Raw genomic sequence first — 26,665 nt, 5'->3', positions numbered from 1 at the left:
TGAACAACTCAGTAAAAATCACAGGGTATGGGGAACAACAAGTTAACATATTTGACTGTGACTTACATTGCTGACTATCTAGAGGTCAAGTTGTCAAGCCAGAAATGGACGGACAAAGGTTAAATGATCAGGGATAGATCTGGTAAATGGGGCACTATGTGGCAATTATTAACTTTGGTAGGAAATAAAAAACATCTGAATGTTTGAAGACACTGGAGAGCTCTTAGGTTCAGAGGCTCTGGGTGACTTAGCTGTGGGCGATTTGAAGAAGACTAGTCCATAAATACTTAATTTAGGGAAACAAACAGTGAAAATGAACAATCAGATCGGTCATTAAGAGCAGAGTAGGGTAGTGGGTCCAAACGGTCTATTCCTGCTCCTAAATTTGTAGATGTGTACATTTGTAGCAGTATTTTTTTCTACAGATTCTTGAATCTTACCTTATTTCGACCAACTGGAGCCTTTGAAAAGACTTCAAATAATTCGTATCTATTCAGTACAAATATTAGGAACCGATTTGGTTCCATTATAGAAGCAGCGATCTGAAACATAAAAGCATTTTTCACTTTGGTACCATGGAGAGGATGAGCAAATTTAAGTTCTTGGGAGTCACAATCTCAGAGGATCTTTCCTGGACTCAACACACCAATGACATTCTGAAGAAAGCACGTCAGCCCCTCTACTTCCTCAGGAGTTTGCGAAGGTTTGGTATAACATCAGGATCCCTGGCAAAATTCTAGAGGTGTGGTGGAAAATGTGCTGACTGGCTGCATCACGGTTTGGTCTGGAAACACCAATACTCCTGAGTGTAAAGTCTTCCAAAAAGGTAGTGAACACAGCCCGGGACATCACAGGCAAAACCCTATCCACTATCGAGAACATTTACAGGGAACACTGCCATCGGAGAGCAGCAGCAACCATCAAAGACCCACACCACCCAGCACACACTCTGTTCTCACTGCTGCTATCAGGAGAGAGGTATAGGTGCTACAGACTCACACCACCAGGTTCAGGAACAGCTGCTACCCCTCCACCGTCAGACTCAATCAGGGACTCATTTAAGGACTCTTACTTTATAGATTTTCTTTTTGTTCTCTCAGTTGGTTTACACTCATTATCTGTTTTCAGATCTTTGTTTATGCAGTGTGCAGTTTTTTTTTTGCACTACCAGTTTAGTGGTAATTCTGCCTTGTCCGAAGGAAAATGGAAACTCAGAGTTGTATGTGATGTCATGTACGTACTCTGACAATAAATCTGAATTTGATGAATAACAACGTAGCTATAAAGTGAAAGCAGGTTGTAGGTGTCAATGCACCCAACGGGTCAAGCCAGGAATATAATTTCTCAAGAAATTGCATCAAAATTCCTGGTTTAATTAAGGGGTAGGAATCCCAATAATCCAAAAGAATACCTTAAAATCTGCCAGATAAGGTTATATTTTACATAATATCAAATACTCTACTCCATCCTCCCCACACTCCCTTTCTCTGCAACTTAAAAACTGTTTGTTTTCTCTTTTCCAGTTCAGGTAAAAAGGTTAATGCTCAAACTCCACTTAGCTCCCCACAGAGATTTCTGATACTTCCCCATAAATATTCCTGATCTGCTGAGTGTTTACAATATTCTGTTTTATTTCATACTTTCAAGATCTACATTTGTTTTTTTTTCCTCATTGAGTTCCTCAAATCTCATCTCACTTCAGCTCTCTTCTCCTGAATCAATCCCCATTACACCTACTCTTTTCTTTCATGTCCATCTTTCTTGAACACCTATTAGCCAAGAATATTTATACCCAAAACTACACTTTAGCCAGGTCTTATTGCCACACCATATGATTCTTGTGACCCTGTACATATGTGATTCATTATCCAAATACAGGTATGCAAAGTACTGTGTAAATACAGGTAAATTTCCTTATTGAATAAATGGGAATATTCACATACTGTATACGACTAGCATATGACAAACTATACCTGTAACATAATTATGTCTTTGTCAAACATCTCTTCCCTGCATTTTACATTTCGGTAGTAATACACCTTGAAGAGAAAGCAACAGTTACCACAATTTTTTCCATTAACATTTGTACACGTTAAATAGCAATTTAATGTAATCAACTATATCACTGATAAATTTAACCAATTGAAGAAATCGTGTTACATCATTAAATATTTTTGCAAACACTATAAGTATTAATATATTAACTCTGCAATACAAGGTAATTCTAGCAAATACTTATTTTGCATTAAAATGTTGCTGTATTCATTTTCGACTGACATAAGTTTGTCTGTCTACTTTTACTGGACCCTCAAATGCAAATTTGACTTCATTTCCTGAAACTCTGACAGATTCACAAGTCATTAAGGCTACATTCATTTCAATTTGGAGATCCAGCACAGTAGCAGGCCCTTCTGGCCCATGACCCTGTGCTCCCCAAATATACCCATCTAACCAATTAACCTTCCATCCCTGAACTTCTTTGGAATGTGGAAGAATATTTAATGTTGAAGTTTATCTCAGTTACTGCAGATCAGTTTGTTTAAGTTTACAATTGAAAATGAAAAGATATCTTTTTGCTGTTTGCTCAAGATGACAGCATCTGGCTTGAAACTTTTGATTTGGTGCAGCAGCCTTTGTGACCTTCATTCTGTCTGTAGGTTCTTACCTCAAGTTAACTCTGCCTCTCATACCTGATTATGACGTGATCTTATTGTCATTCGCACAAGGACAATATACAATTGCACTGAAATTCATGTTTGCTGCCAAATAATTGTTCCAATTGAAAAAGATGCAACATCAGGATGCTCTTTATTGACCACAGTTTGGCATTCATTACCATCATTCCCTCAAAACTAATCAGCAAACTCCAAGTCCTGGGCCTCAATTTCCCCATGGATATCCTCACCTCCAGACCCCAATCAGTGTGGATTGGCAAAAACATCTCCACAATGTCCATCAGCACAGGAGCATCACAGGGCTGCATACCTAGCCTTCTGCTCCATTCACTTTATGCCAAGGACTGTGGCTTAGTACGACAACACCATTAACATATTTGCTGACAATACCACACTAATGGGCTGTATAAAAAGGGGTGATGAATCAGCACACAGGAAGGAGATAGAAAATGGTTAAATGTCATACTAACAACCTCTCACTCAATGTCACCAAAACCAAGGAGCTGATTGCAGACTTCAGGAAGGGAAACCAGAGATGCATGATCCAGTGATCATTTGGGGATCAGAGGTAGAGAAGGTGATCAAATTTAAATTTCTGGGAGTTCACTATCTTGGAGGACCTTTCCTGGACCCACCACACTAATGCCATTGTGATGAAAACACGTCAGCGCCTCTACTTCCTCTGGAGTTGGAAACCTTGGCAAACATCTGCAGATGTGTTGTGTAAAGTATGCTTACTGGCTGCATCGCAGCCTGGTGTGAGGGCACCAATACCTCTGAGTGGAAAGCCCTGCAAAAGGTAGTGGATATGGCCTAGCACATTACAGGCAAAACTCTGCCCGCCATGGATAAAATCTACATGGAATACTGCTGTCAGAGAGCAGCAGCAATCAAGGATCCATGCCACCCAGAATATGCTTAGTTTTCACCAGTGCCATCAGGGAAGAGGTGGAGGTGCCACAAGACCCGTAGCACCAGATTCAGGAACAATTGTTACCCCTTCACCATTAGACTCTGAAACAACACTCAAGAGACTCATTTAAGGACTCTTACTTTGCATTTTATTTTTCTTAATTTAATTTTTTTTAACCTTTAAAAAAATTTAGATATACAGCATAGTACGAGGACATTTCGGCCCAATTAACCTACAACCCCCAGTATGTCTTGTATGGTGGGAGAAACTGGAGGCCCCAGGGAAAACTCACGCAGACATGGGGAGAACATACAAGCTCCTTACAGTAGTTTGTATTATTATTGAATATTTTTCTGGATTGGCAGTCGATATATTTACATTTCTCTCTTTGTATATGTATCTTTTTGTGTGAGTATAGTTTATCGATACTGATAAGTAGAAATTCTGCCTGGCCTACCCGAAAAAGAATCTCAGGGTTGTATATGCATGTACTCTGACAATAAATATGAACTTTGAAACTCCCAAAATTAGAAACATATTGCCATGGAGTAATGCACACAAACCTATATGTGGTCAAATTACAATGTTCTTACTTTATTGTCTTGTACTGATGGAATCCAACTTCTGAAGATTGTAAGGAATTTTGCACACAAGTAACAAGTCAACACTTGTACAATAAGATGCAGGAAGAACTCAAAAGGTCAGACAACATTTTGAGTGAAGACCCCTTATCAACAAATTGACTGACCATGTCTACCCATGGTTGCTGCTTATTACAATGTGTTCACTGTTTGCTCACAAGCAAACTAAGCTAGGAGGGGTTGTGTGCACGGAAGAGGGGGTCAGGAAGCTCCAGTGTGATTTGGATAAATTGAGGGACTGGGCAGATACATGGCAAATGCACTACAATGTGGATAAATGTGAGGTTATCCACTTTGGTAATACAAACCGGAGGACAGATTACTATTTGAATGGCAATAGATTAAGAGATGGGGAAGTGCAGAGAGACCTAGGGGTACTTGTACATCAGTCTCTGAAGGCGAGCATGCAGGTACAGCAGGTGGTTAAAAAGGCAAATGGTATGTTGGCCTTCATATCAAGAGGGTTTGAGTATAGGAACAAGGATACCTTACTGCAGCTGTACAGGGCCTTGGTGAGACCCCACCTGGAGTATTGTGTGCAGTTTTGGTCACCTTATCTAAGGAAGGATGTTCTTGCAATGGAGGGAGTGCAGAGGCGATTCACCAGGCTGATACCTGGAATGGCAGGAATGACTTATGAGGAAAGATTGCGCAAATTGGGATTGTACTCCCTGGAGTTTAGAAGATTGAGAGGGGATCTCATAGAGACATATAAAATTCTGGCAGGACTGGACAGAATGGATGCAGATGGGATGTTTCCAATGATGGGAAAATACAGAACCCGGGACCATGGTTTGAGGATAATAGGCAAACCATTTAGGACCGAGATGAGGAGGAATTTCTTTACCCAGAGGGTGGTGAATCTGTGGAATTCATTGCCACAGAGGGCAGTAGAGGCAGGTTCATTAAATATATTTAAGAGGGAATTAGATCTATTTCTTTAGTATAAGGGTATTAAAGGTTACGGAGAGAAGGCGGGGACGGGGTACTGAACTTTAAGATCAGCCATGATCTCATTGAATGGCGGAGCAGGCTCGAAGGGTCGAATGACCTACTCCTGCTCCTATCTTCTATGTTTCTATGTTTCTAAGATGACAGCATCTGCAGCTTTTGTGTTTCCCTTACACATGCATCATTACCTGATTTACTAATGAAAATCCATTTCTTCTCCACATGTCAGCTGAGACTTGAGACATCAGCACTAAACATCGCAATGGATAGTCCATCAATTTTTCTATGTGAAAATCCGACTGCAAGAATTGAAAAGTTAGAGGTTATTATAGCCCAAGATGGTCTTTTCAGATACAGTACAACTTCTGCAGAATATGACACAATTTTACCCTCCAGTTATCCCACAAATGCAAACATGAAAAATATCGATATTGTATAAATGTATATTTGTCCAAATTCTCCCAACATTTAATGAAAAAAGGTTCAAAATAAAATAAAAGTCATGGAGAAAGTAAATATACAATCAATGCTTTGAAGTTGTGGTGCATTAAATTTTATGCAAACTCTGTTTTTACAGTGAGTGAAAACAGTGACCCTCTACTTTGGGGAAGACATTCAAAAATACACACTAAATTGGCAATGATTAAACCGTACAACCAAGTTTAAGATATATCATTTAATAAAAGTACAAGCAGTTAACAAAATTTATAAATTTACTTTAAAAATATTAATTTCAGGATGTAAACAATAGTGGGAAAACTTGCACAATTACCCATCCTTAACTGGTGTGGAGAAGCTGGCGATAAGCCTGCCGCTTCAACTGCTGCTGAAGACATTCCCACAATGATGCTGGGAAGGGAGCTCCAGAATTTAAACCAGTGACAATGAAGGAAAGCAATACAATTCCAGATCAGATCAGAGGGAAACCCATAGGTGACAGTATTCCCATGTATCTTCTGCCCTTGTCCTTCTTGGTTCAGAGGTTGCAAATTTGGGAGATGCTGTCAGAATAGCATAGCCAAATAATTGTAATGCATTATGCGGGTGATACACTGCAGCTACAGTGCAGTGAATATGTAGTGAATGTACATTTAAAAATACACATTATGTGATACTAAACAAAAGGGAAAGTTTTTTTCTTTTTGATAACGCAGAATTTGAGCCAAGTTGTTGGACGTGCACTCAATTGGTTTGTGATTTGTGCCTTGCAATTGTGGAGAGGTTTGAGCTGTGTCACTCGCAGTATGATGTTCAAACATGACCCCCAGCAAGTCAATGGCATGGGACTCGGACATGATGATAGCTCTTAATGTCAATCATTGGTGTTCAGGCGTCCTCTTGTTGAGGATAGTAACTATCAGGTATTCATGTTGCTGGTATATTACTTGGTACTTATCAGCCAATGCTTGAATGCCTCCCATGTCCTACTTACTGATGGCAAGGACTATTTTTTTGTTGATTACATTTGAGATTGAATCTGTGCGATTATCACAAACATGCCCATTTCTGACATGACAGATCTTTGCCACAGCAGCTGAGGGCAGTTGAGCCTTTGACACCATTGGAGTGCTTTATCCTTGATTCATTTTTACCAGGGCTAATGGATACCACTTTCAGATGAATGCTGCCTTGAAGCCATGTGTCAATAATTACCTGCAATACAAAGATGGGACTTGGCCTTTACAAGGACTGTGCCATTATCACTTAAATCAATTCTATAGATGCATCTGGCACAGCTAGATTGGCAAGGACAAGCATTCCAGCTGTCTGTGAGCAAACTATGGATTTCACTCCCATTCATAACTTTTGAAACTTTCCTCGTATCAATCAGGACTTCAAAATGCATTCTTGTTTTCGAGTGAAACAAGAGAGTCTGCAGATGCTGTGATGGTAGTAAATACACAAAAGTGCAGGCAAAACTCAGTAAGTTGCACAACATCCATTGGAGGCAAAGATATATAACTATTGTTTCAGGCCAGAACCCTTCGTAACAGGTCTACCTCCTCTGGACTCTCCGGGACCTGATGAGTTTCTCCAGCATTTTTGTGTATTTTCTTGTTTTCAAGGATGGATTTAAGATGAAACCTGGCTGTACCTCAAGATGGAAAGTTGGAAATTTGAAAATGTTTCATAACTAATGAATACAGCTCTTTACTTACTGATGGCACAAACTCCTCAAGCTTGTTAATTGCTCCACTCCTGCTTAGATGCACATGTAAACCTAAAACACAAAGCATTGTGTAAGAATTCAAAGAGCAATCATTGTGAACAATAAACCAGGCATTTTTGAGAATGCACCATTGTATTGTAACCTATTGGACCAGGACAACCTTTTCAACCTTGCCATAAAATGCACAATTCCCAACATGTTCTTGATTCAAAATGGAGTGTGGTTCAGTTGTTGGACTGGAGGACCTGGCTGATGATGAAAAAGATTGAATGTCACAGTGGCAGATATGAGGCAACTAAAATTAGCACAATATAGGATTAGTAATATAACAGAAAAAGGTGTTTCACCAATGTCTATGCTTATTCTGTTTGGTTTGTAGGCAACTTCAGACCCACCACACCCAACTTCCCTCTGAAATCAAGTCATCATCATTTATTTCTCATTCCTGAAACATGAAAAATTGGCTCAGAAAGGGTAAATCTGAAGTATGATCTGGTGAGGGAGTTTAAAGGTGGCAAATCTTCAAACTGTAGGCCACTAATGACTGAGATGAGGAACAATTTCTTCTTGCAGTGGATGGTTGGTGATGAAGTTTTGATTGCATTCAAAACTGAAATTAGTCAATTTCTATACATTTTAAAAGAAATTCAGAAAGATGGGGATAGCACAGGAAAGCGGTGCTCAAAGTAGATCACCCATGACCTTCTTGATGGCTGAATGGGTTTGAGGCCTGAATTATTTATCCTATTAGAGGTGTAGTGAATAACCTTGAACCACTGCATCCCTTTATTGATGGCATCTCAACAGTGGTTTCGGGTAAGAAGTTCCAGATTCAGACGTAACAGTGGTAATGTGGGATTTTGACAATCACTAAGAAAGTTGCTTTGAGAACTACCAAGACTGCTGCTAACATTAAATATCACCACTGACAACCAAGATTTGACAAAATCTAAGACTGAAAACACCAAAATCCTGCAGTGGAGGTGTTTCCACATGGCTGCTACCTTTATCCTCATTGGTAGAGGTTTTTGGTTTGGAAGATACTGTCAAATAAGCTTCAGCAGGCAATTCCAGTACGTGTTGCAGATGGTACACACAGTAGCCATCCTGAGTGAAGAGAATTAAGGATGAACAATAAATGCTGGCCTGGCCAGTGATATCCCACATCTGTGAACAAGTTCATCAATAACATACATTCTAGTGCCAGCAGCTATCTCTCTCTCTCTTTGGCTTGGCTTCGTGGACGAAGATTTATGGAGGGGTAATGTCCACGTCAACTGCAGGCTCGTTTGTGGCTGACAAGTCTGATGCGGGACAGGCAGACACAGTTGCAGTGGTTGCAAGGGAAAATTGGTTGGTTGGGGTTGGGTGTTGGGTTTTTCCTCCTTTGTCTTTTGTCAGTGAGGTGGGCTCTGTTGTCTTCTTCAAAGGAGGTTGCTGCCCGCCGAACTGTGAGGCACCAAGATGCACGGTTTGAGGCGATATCAGCCCACTGGCGGTGGTCAATGTGGCAGGCACCAAGAGATTTCACTTTATCTCCCCGACGAACACAAGTTGGCTCAAACACACGAAAAAGCAAAACCTAGTAAATGGTGTGCATTTTCTCATATTTTACATTGTATTATAAATGCTGCATGGACACCATCACACTGGACTATAATCCCATTGATTAAATTGCAACATTGAAATGCTGAATACTGCCATGATTAAATCCAAATCATATAGATAACTTCAGAAAGCAAAATGCACACTGGTGCAAAACTACTTCCAAAACTTAAAAGAGCAAAACACGAAAGCCTGCAGACACCATGATTGAAGTAAAAACACAATGCTGGTGAAACTCAGCAGGTCAAATAGTTCACTTTATATAGCAAAGATAAAGAAAGATGCATTATGACTCCAATTATCTAAAATCAGATTCTCTGAAACCCTCGTTTATCCAAAATTTTTGGAGGAACCTCCCAAAAAATATCTGATGAATGAGAATTTCTGAACCAATCAAAAATCCTTATTCATCCATAAAATCATTTTGCCTCCCAAAAAATACTGGATAAATTGGATTTTTGAAGCAATCAAAAATCCTCATTTATCCAAATTGTTTTTGGCGCTGAACCATAGCTTGAAAAAAATTTGAACCCAACATGCTCATGTGCGTGTCTGAGTTGGTATTTTGATTCTGACAGGGCACTCAAGAGTTTTGTGATGTCAAAGAGGACTACAGATAGCACAGTGATTGAGAGTAGAATTTCAAGTGTTTGGTGATTTATCTTACAGTATTTTATTGGTGAGAATTAAATGTAATTTCATGCTTAAAAAGCTTTCCCTTGTCATTTGTTGTTGTTTAAACACTATTACAAGTGATTTGCTATTGCAACTGGATTGTTTTTTAAAAAATGACCAGTTATCTGGAAAAAACTGTTTATCCAACATAGGCGTGGTCCCAACCATTTTGGATAACCAGAGTTATATTGTACATAACCAACATTTTGGTCTTAACCCCTTCATCAAGGTAAAGCAAAATGTAGGCAGGTGCCCGAACAAAATGGTGAGGGTGGGGGAGGAGCCCAGTCCCACAGGCAGGAGTTATTATGTGATTAAGGGTGGGAAGGCACATCAGCAAACAGGTGCAAAGGAGTTGACTCTGTTAATGGAGAGGTGAAGGGGTGGGGGGAGGGGCAGGGGGAGGAAATGTCACACTTGTGCCCACAGCTGCTCCTTCACCACTATATGGAGCCTCAAACAGTCCTTTGAAATGAAGCAACACTTCAGTTGTGAATCTGCAGGAGTCATCTCTGAATCCAATGGTCCCGTTGTGGCCTTCTCTACATCAAACAGACCGGACGCAGACTGGGAGATTGGGTTGCTATACAGCTTCACTCTGTCTGCATCAATAACAGGGATCCTTCCAATGGCGCACTATTTCAATTCTGTGCCCCAGTCCTGCACTGACATGTCTGTCATGGCCTCGTGCACTGTCAAATCAAGTCTAGCCGCAAATTGGGGCTAATACCTAATATTCTGTCTGGGCACTCTCCAAACAGATGGCATTAACATCAACCTCTCTGGTTCCCTCCATCTTCTTTCCTCCAGCTCTCCACCCCTTTCCCTCTCCATTTACAGAGCCATCCCTCCTTCCCCTCTCCATTCAGAGCCATCCCTCCTTCCCCTCTCCATTCACAGAGCCATCCCTCCTTCCCCTCTCCATTCACAGAGCCATCCTTCCTTCCCCTCTCCATTCACAGAGCCATCCCTCCTTCCTGATGTGCCCTCCCTCCCTATCCACATTAGCTCCTACCTGTGGGACTGTGCTCCTCCCCCAACCATCTTGTTCGGATGCCTGCCTATATTTTTCCTCATACCTTGATGAAGACATTGGTTGTGTGTCTTTATCTTTGCTATATAAACATAGAAACATAGAAAAATAGGTGCAGGAGTAGGTCATTTGGCCCTTCAAGACTACACTGCCATTCAATATGATCATGGCTGATCAGTACCCGGTTCCTGCCTTCTCCCCATACCCCTTGAACCCCTTAGCCACAAGGGCCAAATCTAACCTACTCTTGAATATTGATAAGCCTCAACTACTTCCTGTGGCAAAGAATTCCACAGATCTACTATCCCTGAGAGAAGAAATTTTTCCTCATCTCAGTCCTAAAAAACTTTCCCCTTATCCTTAAACTGTGACCCCCAGATCTGGTTTTTCCCAGCATTGGAAACAACCACCTGTGTCTAGTCTGTCAAATCCCTTAAGAATGTTATATGTTTCTATAAGATCCCCTCTCAACCTTCTAAATTCCAGAGAATACAAGCCTAGTCTATCCAACCTTTCTTCATATGCAAGTCCTTCCATCCCTGGAATCATTCTAGTGAATCTTCTCTGCACCTCTTCCATGGCGAGGATGTCCTTCCTCAGATAAGTACACTATTTAACTAGCTGAGTTTCTCCAGCATTGTTTTTCCAAAATTTACAAAACAAGTATTATCTGTTTGCATTGTAAGCATGTGTGGATGCTGCCTTGTAATTACTTCCATGTATTTCATGCTGCAGAGATTTCATGTCTGTATATTTACACCCAGAAAACTCAAAACAAGATTATGAAGGCACTGACACTCCCTATAACCTGTACTCAAAAGTAAGTAAATCAGTCTTTCCAAACTGATCTCTCTCTCTCTCTCTCAAAATGGCAGAATTCACTCTTGGTTACATTTTCAATCAAGAATTCAGTCTTCCTTCACAATCAAAGTCCATAAAAATGACACGAGACCCTATAGGATTCTAAGTGCCGTCTCTTCTGCAGTGAGTAAGCTGATCACAGCCAAGATATAATAGTTGGGTAAAACTTGTTTAATTGCTTTGGGGAAAGGGAAAGTTTGGAAAAAGAATTCAACTATGGGTCTGCTTAACAATTCATCAAGAGAAAACTTAACATTGAGAAAGCCAAGTCAGGATTCAGCTTTAAATGGCCATTTTCGGAAGTCAGTAGAGGTGGTGTTGATTAATTATACAGGAACCTCTCCCATGCTGGCATCCAATGTGCAGTTCATTTACTTTGACATTGCATTAATTGGCAACTGCATTAACCTATGTCCTATCTCCTCCAGAATGGAGGACCATCGCCTTCCCAAGATCGTATTATATGGCGAGCTCTCCACTGGCCACCGTGACAGAGGTGCACCAAAGAAAAGGTACAAGGACTGCCTAAAGAAATCTCTTGGTGCCTGCCACATTGACCACCGCCAGTGGGCTGATAACGCCTCAAACCGTGCATCTTGGCGCCTCACAGTTTGGCGGGCAGCAGCCTCCTTTGAAGAAGACCGCAGAGCCCACCTCACTGACAAAAGGCAAAGGAGGAAAAACCCAACACCCAACCCCAACCAACCAATTTTCCCTTGCAACCGCTGCAATCGTGTCTGCCTGTCCCGCATCGGACTGGTCAGCCACAAACGAGCCTGCAGCTGACGTGGACTTTTTTACCCTCTCCATAAATCTTCGTCCGCGAAGCCAAGCCAAAGAGAAAGATCCAGGATACTCAATCTTACTGTACTTGTGTCATTCCTTTCATGAAGCCAGTGAGGAAATTTCCTGAAACCAACCTGCAAGGAGCCTGGATAAAGGAAGGTGAATACTGACAGACTCTCGAGATACCAAATAGCGTTTCAGGCTGATGGAGTGACCACACATAGTCAGAGTGTTGTACTGTTTCCTTGCATTGCGTTGACTGCACTCATTAGAACACAGGGACAAAACACGGTGGCACTCCTTGTAGGCTTGAAGAAGAACTTGTTCCTGCATATATACATAAGAAATAACATAAATAGAAAAAGAACCAAGACTTCTAGCTCATTATAGAGTCTGTGGTGCTATTGCATATAATCTTTATCTCAACTCTGCTTTCCCATTCTACTCCCATACATAGATTCCCTCTCAGTAAAATCTAAAAAAATTTACTTCTGAATGAAAATTTTTGATAAAAAATAAACAATCATTTAAGTAAAACACAAAAGTCTGCAGACACTGCGGTTGGAGCAACTCAGCAGGTCAATGAAGGACAGGTTATTTAAAGAGTGTGTATCAAGGGGAGTTACTGAACACAGCTGCATCTTTACAAGCTCATCTTCAAATATTCATCATGTGAAGAGAGACTTTTTACCAGCAGAAAGCTGAATTTGTACAACCTCTCCCCTACTTATTACCTATGTGACTTACGACCATCCATACATACAACTGAAAAAAAACTATACATTTTTTTTTAAAAAGGTAAAAATATATGTAAATATAAAAATTATACTTGGTCGTACATCCACCAGTGCTAATGGGTGCTTGTATACAATAATGACCATCAGATGATATCCCAGATTACGTTCATCACAGCATCTCTTCGATTTCATTCTCACATTTAAAGGCTTCGATAAAGCAGATGCGCTTGACGAAATTAGAGAGAAAATTATGAAACTTGCAAAAACTCTTGAATTATAAGTCAAAGTGGAAGAGTTATTAGATTTTGAATTGAAGGAATTGACCAACGAAGAGTAAATTGAAATAGAAGAAGCAAGAGTTGCAGAGGAGGAAAGAGAAAGAGAAAGAAGAGGAGTAGCCACAGAAGTTTCCAGTAAAGGGGTTGGCAAATGTGTTTTTATAAGTGAATAAAGCCCTTGCCAATTTGGAAAGCATGGACCAGAAAGTCAAAAGATTCGCCAAGGTTTATTGACACATTCAGGAAGCTTTAAATTGCTATAGTCAAATCTTCGTGGATAAAAAGAAAACAGTCCAAACAAATTTAAGCATGTTCTTCAAACGTGTGACTCCCCTCACAAACCCCTGCCTCTCAACCCACCGAGATGAAGACTGTGATGACCCACAGCCAAGTACATGCAGTTATACACAAGTAGGATAAAAGAATGCTGTACATGTAGATGACTGCTACGTGCCATGCCATAAAAGCGACTTGCATCCATTTCGAGATCCAACCAGTCAGTCCGAATGGAACTCAGACGCATATCAGGGAATGGCTGTACATTGCTTTTCAAAATTTCATTCAGTCCAAAAACAGCCAAAGTAGTGGCATTAAAATTTGGGCACTGAAAGTCTCAGCTAATGACCTGATAATCTGCTTCAATGACATTGGATGAGGGTTAAATATTATCCAGGAACTGGAATAAATACCCTTCTCAGAAATAATTTCCTAATATCTGAATATCCCCTTGGCTTTTCCAGAATTCCTGCCTTGGATCATCCACCAACCTTGAAATGATCCATGTTTTAATTATTATACATCAAAAAGATCCCTGTACCCAATACTACAGTAGCTCTAAGGAATCACCCCAGTAAAGCTTCCTTGTCACCGTTCCATTGGTGTGAGCTGCTTTCAGCCCCCTTGAGTAAATTTGTACCTCGGTAATCAGGGTCCTTTTGGATCCATGGATTTTACATTAAATAATAAGCACAGAGAAAGGACTTTCAGCCCAACTGGTGCAAAGTCACTTTTAACATCCACTTCATCCCCTCTGACTGCCCACATTTGATTCGAACATCTGCTTCATGTGTTTATTTGCTTTCTCTTAAATCAGAACTTCCATTTGGATTTACCATTCTTGAACTGAAACACTTCATATTCTGAGATAGTCATTGGTTACAACTTCCTCATCTGATTATTGAGTTACTTTTACCTACAAACCAGAAAAATCACTTCATCAAAATACTATGAAGTCACCACTTCATGTTACATTTCTCAGAAGCAAATAAAAATTGGTCTTCATGTCCTTTTCACATCAGTATTAGCCTCCTGGTTTGGCTCCATTTTTAAAAAATCTTAGTTGCATCTTCTCCAGCCTCTATCTTCATTACAATGGTCCACAACTCAATGAAAAGACCACACAAGTATTTAGGGTAGTAAAGAAGATAAATGGCACATTTGCCTTCATTGAGTGTAAAAGTAAGGAGGTCACACTGCTGCTAATACACATCTTTAGTTCGGTACACCTGGGATATTGTGAAATTATGTTCATCCCATTACAGGAAGAATGTGGAGGTGTTGGAAAAGGTACAAAAGAGGTTTACCAGGATGATGCCTGGCTTGGAGGGATGAGTTATGGGGAGATATTGAACAAATTTGAGCTGCTATCTCTGGAGTGTAGAGATGACCTAACTGAAGTTTTTAAAAAATCATGGGAACCATTAATAGGGTGGACATTAAGAATCTTTTCCCCAGGATAAAAGCATCAGACTTCAGAGGACGTGTGTTTAAGATGAGAGGAAGGAAGGTTACTGGATATTGAGAGATATGCGAGGCAATCTATTTATTTATTTTACAGAGTGGTAGATGCTAGGAGCAGTGGTCTAAACTGATACAATAGCAGTATTTAAGAGGCTTCTGGATGCACAAATGAATATGAAGGAGATGGATGGATTTCTAGCATGTAAGCAGTAAAGTTTTAGTTTGGCACAGATATGTGGAACAAGGGGCAATTCCTGTGCTGCACTGCTATATGAGAATTATCAACATATTTCCTGACTGGAGAACTTTAGTCATGGGTTGAGAGCGGATAGTCTGGGCTTGTTTTCCTTGGAGTGAAGGATGCTTAGGGGGAAACCTTCAGGAGATGTGTAAAATTACGAGATATCGAAAGAGAGTCAGATTCTTTATCCCATGTAGAGGTAGGAAAATCTAGAGCACATAGGCTTATGGTGGGAAGTTATAAAAAAGGGATTTGTAGGGATTTAAAAAAACAGAGCAATTCATATCCAGGAACACACTGCCAGAAGTGGTGATGGAATCAGATACAATCATTGCACTTAAGAGACATCGAAACAGACACTTAAATAGCCAAGGCACATAAGGAAATGGTTCTAATTTGGACAAATGGGATTAGTGCATGAAGGCAAAGAGGTGGACATGGAGATGGGGAATCAGAGGGCCAAGTTCTGCATTGTACAGCTTTGCCATTCTGTGTTAAAACATCAGCCAGCTCCATCTAGTTTTCATCCGGGCATTTCCTTTTTGCTTTCTGCCAGCCCTTTCTTTACAACTTCAAACTTGATGATGACAGTTTATTGCCGTAGACACAAATAAAATATACAAATGCAGTGAAATGCTACAACCACACAGCTAATTAAGAATTTTGGAACATCTGTAAATTATAGATAATGAACTCATTTCAGTTCTGCTTTTTCCTAGTTCTGTTTAAGGATCACCAACTGAAGTGTTAACTGTTTTCTCTCTCTCTCAAGAGATGTTGCCTGACCTACTGAGCATTTCCAGCATTCCACACATTCATCTCTGATCGGATGTTAAATGTTTCTCTGACCCTCTCCTGACACAATTTCAAAATGACCAAGAGATCTAATTCTAGAGTGCTTCCAGCTCAAAGTACCTCATTACAAATACAGTAGACCATCTCTAAAATGCAAGGAAACAAAATATGCAAAAATGTATGAAAATTTATGTTAAATTTGCAAAGTGCAAGGGCAAAGAAAATAACAGACTACCACTTTTCAGATTAGATTGATAGTGCAGTAATGTCCTGACACAGACTGTGAGAACAGTAGAGCTTTTCCATTTGTAAAGAATGGGACAGCGAGAGAAATTCTACAGGCAGTATCTCAGACAACTATGGCCAGAGCAGTGTTTTTCTGTTTTCGAACTCTGCAGTTTGTTGATAAGATCTCATAATTGCTGGTAGCTGAAAAATTAGTCTCTGCTTTATCTAACCTCAGGGTTCAGAACATCCCGTTAATTAGCTCTAGTGCAGCAAATGGAGCTTTGAACATACATTATGTCTGCTGACCAAAACGAGACAAAGTTGAACAGGGAAAAACAAGTTACATTTTTTTTTTTAAATCTTTCAGCTGCTAGTGGAATCACAAATTGGAAAGCTTATTGATAAAGAGAAAGTGAAAATCCTACTACTTACATCAGATGCACACCATTCTTGAATGATGGACAAAATACATTTCAGAAGCATTTGGATAGTGAATGCATGTTCCCATTCAGGCTCTATCTCAAGGTGCTGCCCAATCTGTCGGCTCACTGGCTCCATGTTCTGCAAGGCATAAAATTAAATTTCATCTTTCTTTCTGTCAAAAATAATTAATTCTTTCAATATTTGCATACTGCATTCAAACAAGTTCACAACAAATTTACTAACAAAATATCAATCTGTTCCTAATCTTGGATCATATGGACCATGCCAAATATTTAAACCGTTAGTCTGACTATTTATTATTTTTGGAATTGAGCACTCAAATTATCAATGGTCATCTGAAGTTAAAATTCTGATACCTCTATCAGGTATATTTTAAGGACACCCAGAATATTGGTGCAGTCAGCAAAAGAACAAGTGCCCAAATATTAAACAATCAGATATGGTTTCTGAAATTGAGTTAGCAGACTGGGACAGGCTTAAGCTGCTACATTAAATGGAAAAATTTCTAAAACAAAGGGACCGCAAGTTTGCTCTGAAGCTCCAAAGCCAATGAACTTTTGCACAAAATGAGAAGTTAATAGCTTTAGAAATACACCTGCTCTAAAGGGTACATTTGGATACAGATATCAAGCTTGATGGGACAAATGACACTGATTAATTGGATAAATCAAAGGCAAGTTTATTATGGTCAGATAATGACGAGATGCAGAAGTCTCATCTCCAGGTGGCCAGGAGATAATTGTAAAATGTTTTGAAGATTAGTCATGTGTGATTTATCATCACTGTACTAATTATGGTTGTCAAATAATTCTGGAACTCTGTAGCCAAGTGATTTTTCTTGCATATACTCATACAAACCAGTGAACAAAGGAACTAACTGCAGCATTTTTTAATAAACACTCAAGTTTGACTCCTACTTAATTTTTTATTTAATTACTCAAACTAACATTTATATGGAACTTCTGAGGGATTTACCTAAACTCACCCATGGCAACACAATGTCAACTGAGGGTGGGGAATGCATGGGTAAGGGGTGACAGCAGGTTGTGCAAGAAAAAGAAATGTCTGCAGTGGTCCGAACATCTAAGAGAAGGAAGTAGCAGAAGAAAAGCCACGCCTCCAGAGGGAGGACATTTTGGAGGTTCTACAGCAAGCTACCTCATTTTAACAATAGATGAAGTGGAGATGGAGAAATTCAGAAAAACGGATGACATCCTTACAGAAGGCAGGGTAAGGGGAGGTATATTCAAGGAAACTATGGAAATCGGTGGATTTGTAGAAGAGACTGACAATATACCCTCTCTCATTTCCAGGAAGACCAGCATTAGAGTTCCTTTGGCTCACATCATTCACTCTACCAGCCTCCACAAACACACCACACCAGCTCCAACACAATCTATCAGTGGTCACATCTTTCCCCCTTCCCCTCTCTTTCTGCTTTCCACAGAGGCTGTACTCTTCAGGACTTCAACCACCCCTTCCTGCCCTCTGGTACTTTCCTCTGCGAATGTGGGAGGTGCAGCACTTGTCCATATACCCTCACCACCATTCAGGGACCTAAACAGCCTTGTCGATGAGACAGAGATTTATCTGCACCTCTTGTAAACTGGTCTACTATGGTCAGTGCTCACAATGCAGTGTCCTCAACATAAATGAGATGAAGCAGAGACCAGGCGACTTTTGTGGAGCACTTGCAGTCTGTCTGCAATGTCCATTTTGACCTTCTGGTTCAATTCACATCAACTCCCTTTCCCATTCCAAAATGATTTGTCTCTCCATTACTACAAAGTGGCCAAACACAATTGTAAGAAATGCATTTCAGTCTGCTTGGATAACATTGCAACCCAATGCTATTAATATTGAACTTTCCAATTTCAAGTAACCCACACTATGGTGCACTTCTCCAACATGTAATCCTCTGTCCACCTGGTTTTCTTCTCCCTTTGCTCATTCTTTTTATCCCCTCCCCCATCTGGTTCTATCTGTCATCATCCATTCCCTATCTGTTTCCACCTATCACCTACCTGCCTCTATCTCACCGACTACATACTGTTACAAACAAATAACCTTTCCTGTTCCCTCTCAGTCCTGATCAGTGTCTTGACTTTAAATACTGACTTGTACTTTTAGCCTCCATGACACTGCTTGAACTGCTGAGTTCTTCCAGGACTCTTGTTTTTGTTCAAGTAGCTGAAGATTGTGGGTTTGAATCCCAGAGGTGCTTGCTCACTCAAAAATAGTTTACTGACTGATCTCATGTATGCTCAAATACCCCAATTTCAATTATTATAGAAATGTACCAAGGTGGCAAAGGAGTGATTTACTGATATTAACACCATCAATAATGCAGTTTTCCAAGAGCTATTTTTAAAAAACATGGATGGATTCCAACTGAGCAGTGGTGATCTCCAGCTCCATCCAAGCTTGACAAGATACCAATCTGAGGTATGTATGATATACAAATTACAGCAAAATTATGGAAGAATGTAGAAAAAAATTAAGATGGCAACTGCAAAACTTCCACACCTAAGTTATTAATTTTTATTCAGCTTAACGCTTTTAAATTGTATCAAGAAATGTGAATAATCATTAAAACAGCTATAAACAGGCTGCTACTCTGTGAACCCTACAAACCCAATCAAGCATCCTCTTAAAGGATGGCATCTGATATCACTTCAAAAAGAACATTAACAAAGTTCTAAGATGTCTTGATAGATGTAGAGCTTTAGGGAACTGCAAAGCTACTGGTCTAAACTGCTGAGCAGCAATCAATAACAGATTATTCAGAATATAAAAAAAGGACCTATGTGAAAATGGTAGAGATTTAGCAAGATGCTGCATGGATCAGAGGGTATGAGCTATGGGGAGAGTTTGGACAAACTTGGATTGTCTTCTTTTAAAGTGTCAGAGGCTGTGGGAATACGTGATAGAAGTTTATAAAATGATGAGTGGCAGTCACCAGCCAGATCTTTTTTCCCATAAAAATGTCAAATGCAAGAGGACACACATTTAAGATGAAAGAGTGGGTGTGGGTGTGCATGTTTGAAGGAGATGTGCAGAGAAATTTTAAAATATTTTTGTAAACACAGAGGTGCCTTGAATGGGGGCTTTCCTTCAATATGGAATAAATGCATTCCTCAACTAACAGAGAAACACCATCTCCCCTTTTACAACATCCTCTCTGTATTGCATGAAAGTTCTGCACCCCAGGTATAGGGTTGCTGGTTGCACAAGTCTTTAACCATGTTTCAATGATGGGAACAATATTGCACACTTCTCCATTAATTAAAGCTTTGAATTCATCAATCTCACTAGCCTCCTTGCATTAAAATAAATGCAATTTAGATTTGTACTCTCCTCATGTGCATTTATTCTCCTACTCTGTCCATTGTAATCACTAATGTTTTCTCCCAGTGATTGTCTATCCCCATGTGAACATTCACTCTGATCCTCTTTCGCTGTGAACTCAGTTTAAACCTTTCCCATAGCACAAGCACACGTCCTCACTCAGATGTTGGTCCTATTTTGGCTTAAATGAAATCCAAATCATCCAATAAACTCAAGCCCATTCCCCTTGACTATCCCATTTTTTATCGTCTCTGAACTCACGCAATATCTCTGCAGCGGAGCAACTGAGTTATTTACTGACATACCTTTTGTTGAGAAAGGGTCCTGACCAGAATCATTGACTGACATTTCCAACCATGGATGCTACCTGACTTAGGGTTTCTCCAGCAATTCATTACCTGCTCAATATTCCACCATTTGCAGCTTTTGTATTTCTGTACTCTCTGGCATGGCAACTTATCTCCATCATTTTTTACTTAATTGTTTATTGACCACTTGAAGAGAAGCCCTGAACTGGGAAAAACAGATTTCAGAGGGTTGCAGGGTGAAAAAAGTCTGCAGAGATAAGGTCTGGTGGAACTATGGAGAGATCTGTATGCAAGAATGAACCACTCTAAAATAATAAGATACACTTTCAATCAACCAAATACTTGAATGGAACAGGAAGGAAATTCCATTAAATTCAAATGGAAAGAATTTAACATTTACTCTGACCATTGTTTAAAAAAAAGGGGAATTCTTTAAATTTAAATTATGAATTCATCAACTTCTTAAAATGGCCAACTCTCATAACAGTGCATTTGATTTGGAGTCATTACATACCTGCATAGATTTTAAGAGCTTCAAAAAAGTTTTAAAACCTTCAAGAAAATGTTCTCTTTGCCGGTCTGTCCAAAGAGGAGGTTTGCTGATCAAAACATATCTGGAAAAAGAGAGACACTGTGGAGGATAACTAACTAACAACCATATTCCTCTGTGCAACATATGACAAGTTCAAGTTTACTGACATGTACCAAGGTACAGCGAGAAAGTTTGCTTTGCGAGCAATCCAGCTTGTCAATCCATACATAGTACAGCCATTAAAAACACAATACAGTGTCTAGAGTTGCAGGTAAAGATCAGTTAAAACAGAACAAGAGCAATATTATTTTACTTGTGAAATTCATTCAGGAGTCTGATAACTACGGGACACAAACTGTCCTCAAGTCTGTTTATCTCACCCTCGTGAATAGTCTTCCCAAAGGGAGGAAAGAGGAGAATGGATGTGTCCATTAAGATGCTAACCAATGCAACCCTTCTCTTTGGTTTTCATTCACATCAGTTTTAAAAGGATAAGACAGTGAAATGCTGTCACCTTCTGATTTCAGCCCTTTAATCCATCCTAGCCAAAGGAAGGAAGGGATATGGGGTCAGGGCAGTAAAGTACCACGGAAATTAAAGAAAAATCAGCCATTACCTCATTGGCAAGCAGGCAGAAGAAAATGAATGGTCTCCTCCTGCTTCCATTACTTATTCCTTCAGTAAGTATTCTTCTGATTCCTTATTGAAATTATTCTCCTCTCCTGGACTACTTGCAGGAACCACTGCAGTACATCATATTTTCAAGATATTGGAACTCAGGAATGGAAACTATAATACAGTAAAACCCCTGGTATCTGGAGTTCAAGCAACCAGCAGCCTCAAGCAACCAGCAAAAAAAGAGGAAAGTAATTTTTAAAAAAATAAACAAGAATAAATAATAGATAAAAATATGCAAGTTTAAATCCATAAAAGTAAATGTTCTCAGAAGTAATACATAAATCTTTGATGAACATGGGAGCAGATATTCAGTCAGTGGAGTGCCTTGGTCATGCTTTGCTTGTGGCAGCTTTTTGAAGAGAGTCGCCCAGGATGAAGAACTGGTTGATGCTACTCGCCATTGGGGTGACTCTCTTAAGTGTATCCTTATCCCTGCTTAGTATGAGTTGCTCCAGTTAGAGGCTTTATCTGTAATTTTTTTTTGGGGGGGGTTAATTATCTATATTATTGTTTGTCTTTCAGGTGGCTCTGTGGAGGGGGAGAAACCAGCAAATGCAGCAGAAGTTCAATGTTTTTAAAGAATGTGACTGAAAAAGTAAAATGCTTTAAGGTTTATATGTTCATACAAGTAAAGTAAGTACAGTATAGTTCTTTTGTCTTGAACAGTTTATTCTTAATGCAGGTGAATTAGTTAGGCATTATAAGATTAAATCTCAAGCCACAGGAAAATAAGAGCAATTCTCAAGCAACCGGAAAAACACTTATCTGGCATCTAACAATCCCCATAAGGTGCCGGATACCAGGGTTTTTTTTTTACTGTATCTGGGTAACAAGCTGGGCAAATGTCAGGGAATTCTCTCTATTCCATTTACAACAAATTATTAAGCAGCAAAGGAAGATCTGGCAGAATTGAGGAAGTCAATAATTCATTCCTCTAACTGGGACAAATTCACATCCAAGCATGCTGCAGTGCAGTGTAAGTAACTTGTCTGACTTCAGCTAGATGGCATGATGACACAAAGCCAACTGACCTTCAATTCCACCACCCCCTTTTTTATAAATGCAAAAGTGAATGGACATGTGTTGGTGAATTGTCCTTGAATCTTGAAAATTTGTTTTGAACCCAGATCAGGTTGATCAATAAGGCCAAGTCTATTTTGGCTGTGCTATAGGGTGGCATTGACACAGCAATATGCTCATTGACACCCAGTTTGTGATTTTCCAGGACCAATATCAAATTTTCAAACTACCAGTATATTAGAAAGAAATTGCTGGATTTCTTGGCCACTTCTATTACTTTTAACTTCAAACTCACTTCATACTTTTGTTGTTTTGCTGGAAGCTGTGTGATAACCACCTTCCGGCAACCCCCAACAGCTCAGTCAATGCAATTTTTGACGATTGGACCTATACGCCCAATATATGATAAAACCATGAAAATGAGGCTGAAAATGGGACTGAAGGTTGACTTATACGCCAAAATATATGGTAATCAAGAATCTATTAGTGCTTTAAATGTACCCAATGACTTGGCCTCCACAACCTTCTGTTGTAACAAATTTCACAAATTCACCAACCTCCGGCTCTGGTCTCCATGATTGGAAACATCTTTCCACATCTACTCTATCCATCCCTTTCAATATTTGGTATGTTTCAATGAGATCCCCCCTCATTCTTCTAAAGCCCAAGTGAGTACAGGCCCAGCACTAACAAATACTCCTCATCCATTAAGCTGCTCATCCCCTCAATCTCACAAACTTCCTCTGGACCCTTTCTAACACCAGCACATTTTTCCTTACAATATGGATGCCAAAAAAGCCCACAATACACCAAAAATGGCCTGATCAAAGCCTTGTAAAGCCTTAGCATTATATCTTTGCTTATGTATTCCAGTCCTCTCGAAATGATTGCATTTGGCTTCCTTACTACCGACTCAACCTGCAACTTAATCTTTAGGGAATCCTGCGCTCAGACTCTCAAGTCCCTTTGGACCTCTGTTTCCTGAATTCACTCCCCATTTAGAAAAGTTTATTTCTTTATTCTTTCTAACAAAATGCAAGACAATACACTTCCCAGCACTGTATTCCACCTACCACTTTGCTCATTCTCCCAACCTGTCCAAGTTCCTCTGCTAAGTTCCTGCTTCCTCAAAAATACCCACCCCTCCAACTATCTTTATATCAATCCATGATCTAAATCATTTACACATCCTGTGAAAAAATAGTGGACTCAACACAGACCACCATGGAACAATATCCAGCCAGAAAAAAAACATCTTTTATTTCCACCCTTTGCCTTCTGTCAGTCAACTAATCTTCTATCCATGTCTGCACCTTTACCATAACACCACAGGGTCCTGCCTTGTTTACCAGCCTCGTGTATGGCACCTTCTCAAAGTCTTTCTGAAAATCTAAGGAAGCAGTATTCAGCATCTGCAGTCTATCATGTTTAACATCCACCAACTCTCCTTATTACTTTCTAAAGGAACTCCAACAGATTTGTCAGGCTAGATCTCCCCTGACGGAAAATACACTGGCATCTGCCCATTTTATCACATGCTTTCAAGTAGCTCAAAATCTTATCTTTAATAATGGACTCAAAAATCTTGGCAGCAACTAAAATTAGGCCGAGAATTTCCTGTATTTTACCCATCTCAAAGAGTGGAGTGACATTTGCAATTTTCCTGTCCTCTAAAACCATTCCTGACTCTAACCTAAATCTCTAATCAATAACAACGGCAGCAAGTGCATGGGAACACAATGACTGCAGGTTCTCTTTGAAGTTGCATATCATCTTGTCTTGGATGCATCACTGGTCCTTCAGTGTTGATGGGGCTGGAACCCTCTCTCCAAAACCACCATTAAAGTACCTTTACTGCAAGGAGAAGCATCATCAAGGACAACAGGGAACTGAAAATGAATTCTACCCTTTTCAGTGACAAGATCCAAAAGCACTGAAGCCGCTGGAATTAGCTGTCAGTTAGAATCTCAACTCAACACAAATAAGAATAGAATGATCATACATTGATCAGCAATAAAATTGACCAAATTAGAAAAGGAAATATTTCTTAAATGGTAGGACTGCAAAATGTGGACTATTTCAGACTGTTTACTCCCATTTTGTAATTCCTACAAGTAAAATTTAATCATTTTTGATACTTTCTGACAAAAATGGAATAGCATTTCAAACAAGGAAAGTCACTTTTAAAGAACATAAAAACAAAGAGAACGAAAAGCAAAATAATGCTCGATTCCACTGGTGATTCACAGTAAACATATTGCATAGTATGGCAAAGGCAAATGGACAAGAAAGGTCCAAATCAATACAAAAAAGTTTAATCTGAATTAAATATTTTAAAAGTGACCTTCTTGCATGCTTCACTTTGATTTCCTCAAAGAATTCTTTTTATCAAACTTCTTTGTAACTTTAAAAATATTGTTGACCATTTATTGTTTCTTTGTGTCTATAATCCTTGCCCTGGAAAATCATTTTCCAGTCCCTGGCAGGTAGGTGCTCCCAAGGGTATTCCTGCTGAGTTCTACTCTCTTGGGCAATAGAGTGGATATGCTGCACCTGGGATCAAAGTTTAAGGCGGAGGGGTAAAATAAAACTAGCAGCACCTCAAGAAGATGCACATGGAGGTGAAAGAAGAGGCATGGTTGGAAGGGCTTCCTGGAAGTGGTATTCAGGTGGGTGAGGTACCACAGACAAATTTGTGGAGCCATAAAAAAGTTGTGCATATGCATCTACATTTCTGCAGCTCTCCTCCCTGCTGTGAACACTTTTTGAAGTGCAGTAATGGTTGATTGTAGCAAATGCATCTGTTAAATATGTACATTAAGGGAAAAAAGTGGGCTGTTTCAAGAAGAGCTCATTGAGTCGTTTGAATTTTTTAAAAATTTCTTTTTCTGATCCAAAAGCAGCAGAGTTTGGGTATTAAAATTGCATGTTGACTACATGCCATCAGAACTACCAGAATTTTCCCCACATAAATGCTGGCGGACCTGCTGTGTGCCTGCTCATCAAAATAACTTATTTCTTTCATCTGTTATTTAATAATTTTATTACTCAATCTTCAAAATGAAAAATAAAAATCAGGAAGACTAACACAGTTAAACTGAGAGTGTCACTTTGCAACTGTGCCTTTGCACCAGAACAACAAACAGCTGGGGTCTGAAGATGCACTTACTTAAGGTCATACAAAACCATTTGCTTCCTGAACAATTTATCCAGGGAATAACTCTGAAAATGAAGCTTGCCATTATCCATGTGTTCAGCAAAGAGCTCGATTATGGTCTCGATAATGATTCTTAATGCACCGTGTTCTTCAATCAGATGACGAGCCTAACAGAAATTAAAAATTTTCTGATGTTCATTGGAGAAGTGAAGATAAAGAAATTAAAATGCTACATTTTCCAATAAAGGTTATGAATAGATATGCTGGTGAGAAACAAAATAATTTCTTCTCAGAAATAGTACCATAATATCACTGACAATTCAGGTGTAAAATTTTCTTCATTATAAATACAATTTATCCAACATCAATGATTTGCTGAATTTCGGAGAAAGCCGATTAAAACCTGTAGCATTTTCTAACAAGTTTCCAGTAGATGGATGCTGTACTCATTCTACTTACCAATGTTGGAACTGTAAATATTTGAACAGACTGTGCAGTCACAGATAGGTTTCGATCGTGATCATCCTCCACAAACTCTAACTGCAATTCCTTGTAATGCTGTTGGGAGTAAACAGATGATTCTTAAATTATAGCTGGCAAAGAGAAAAACTTGTGCATCTGCCACCGAGATTAAAAATTTGTAGCATTTACTGCATAGAAAATGGCAATTTTATTCAGCGTATTTATACTAATGATTACATTCACTATTTACTTCATCTAACCTGCAGAAACAAGGATATAGCCATTCAGCCCTTTGAGAGCATTTAATTAGCTCATAGCTTGATTTTTATTCTTTACCCAAGCTTGCTACTTTTTTCCCATGCTATAATCAAGCTTGTAGAACAAGGA

General features: G+C 39.5%; 1 protein-coding gene across 5 annotated transcripts in view; it reads right to left on the bottom strand.

Moving 5' to 3' along the window:
* The window catches only part of ubr1 (ubiquitin protein ligase E3 component n-recognin 1), a 227,492-nt gene that overhangs the window by 123,010 nt on the left and 77,817 nt on the right, over positions 1 to 26,665 (bottom strand). For all 5 annotated transcript variants that reach the window (XM_069917334.1, XM_069917337.1, XM_069917336.1 and 2 more), the window contains exons 11-19: positions 26,276 to 26,374; positions 25,829 to 25,983; positions 20,944 to 21,043; positions 16,762 to 16,890; positions 12,445 to 12,637; positions 7,340 to 7,401; positions 5,369 to 5,479; positions 1,974 to 2,039; positions 441 to 542 (exon numbers count right to left, since the gene is read on the bottom strand). In XM_069917334.1, coding sequence (XP_069773435.1) covers positions 441 to 542; positions 1,974 to 2,039; positions 5,369 to 5,479; positions 7,340 to 7,401; positions 12,445 to 12,637; positions 16,762 to 16,890; positions 20,944 to 21,043; positions 25,829 to 25,983; positions 26,276 to 26,374 — 1,017 coding nt within the window. The remainder of the gene's footprint in view (positions 1 to 440; positions 543 to 1,973; positions 2,040 to 5,368; positions 5,480 to 7,339; positions 7,402 to 12,444; positions 12,638 to 16,761; positions 16,891 to 20,943; positions 21,044 to 25,828; positions 25,984 to 26,275; positions 26,375 to 26,665) is intronic.

This window comes from Narcine bancroftii, chromosome 2 (genome assembly GCF_036971445.1).
Source record: "Narcine bancroftii isolate sNarBan1 chromosome 2, sNarBan1.hap1, whole genome shotgun sequence".
Lineage (NCBI taxonomy): Eukaryota > Metazoa > Chordata > Chondrichthyes > Torpediniformes > Narcinidae > Narcine > Narcine bancroftii.
The sequence above is the reverse complement of the archived record's forward strand: the minus strand, read 5'-3'. Positions and strand labels throughout refer to the sequence as shown.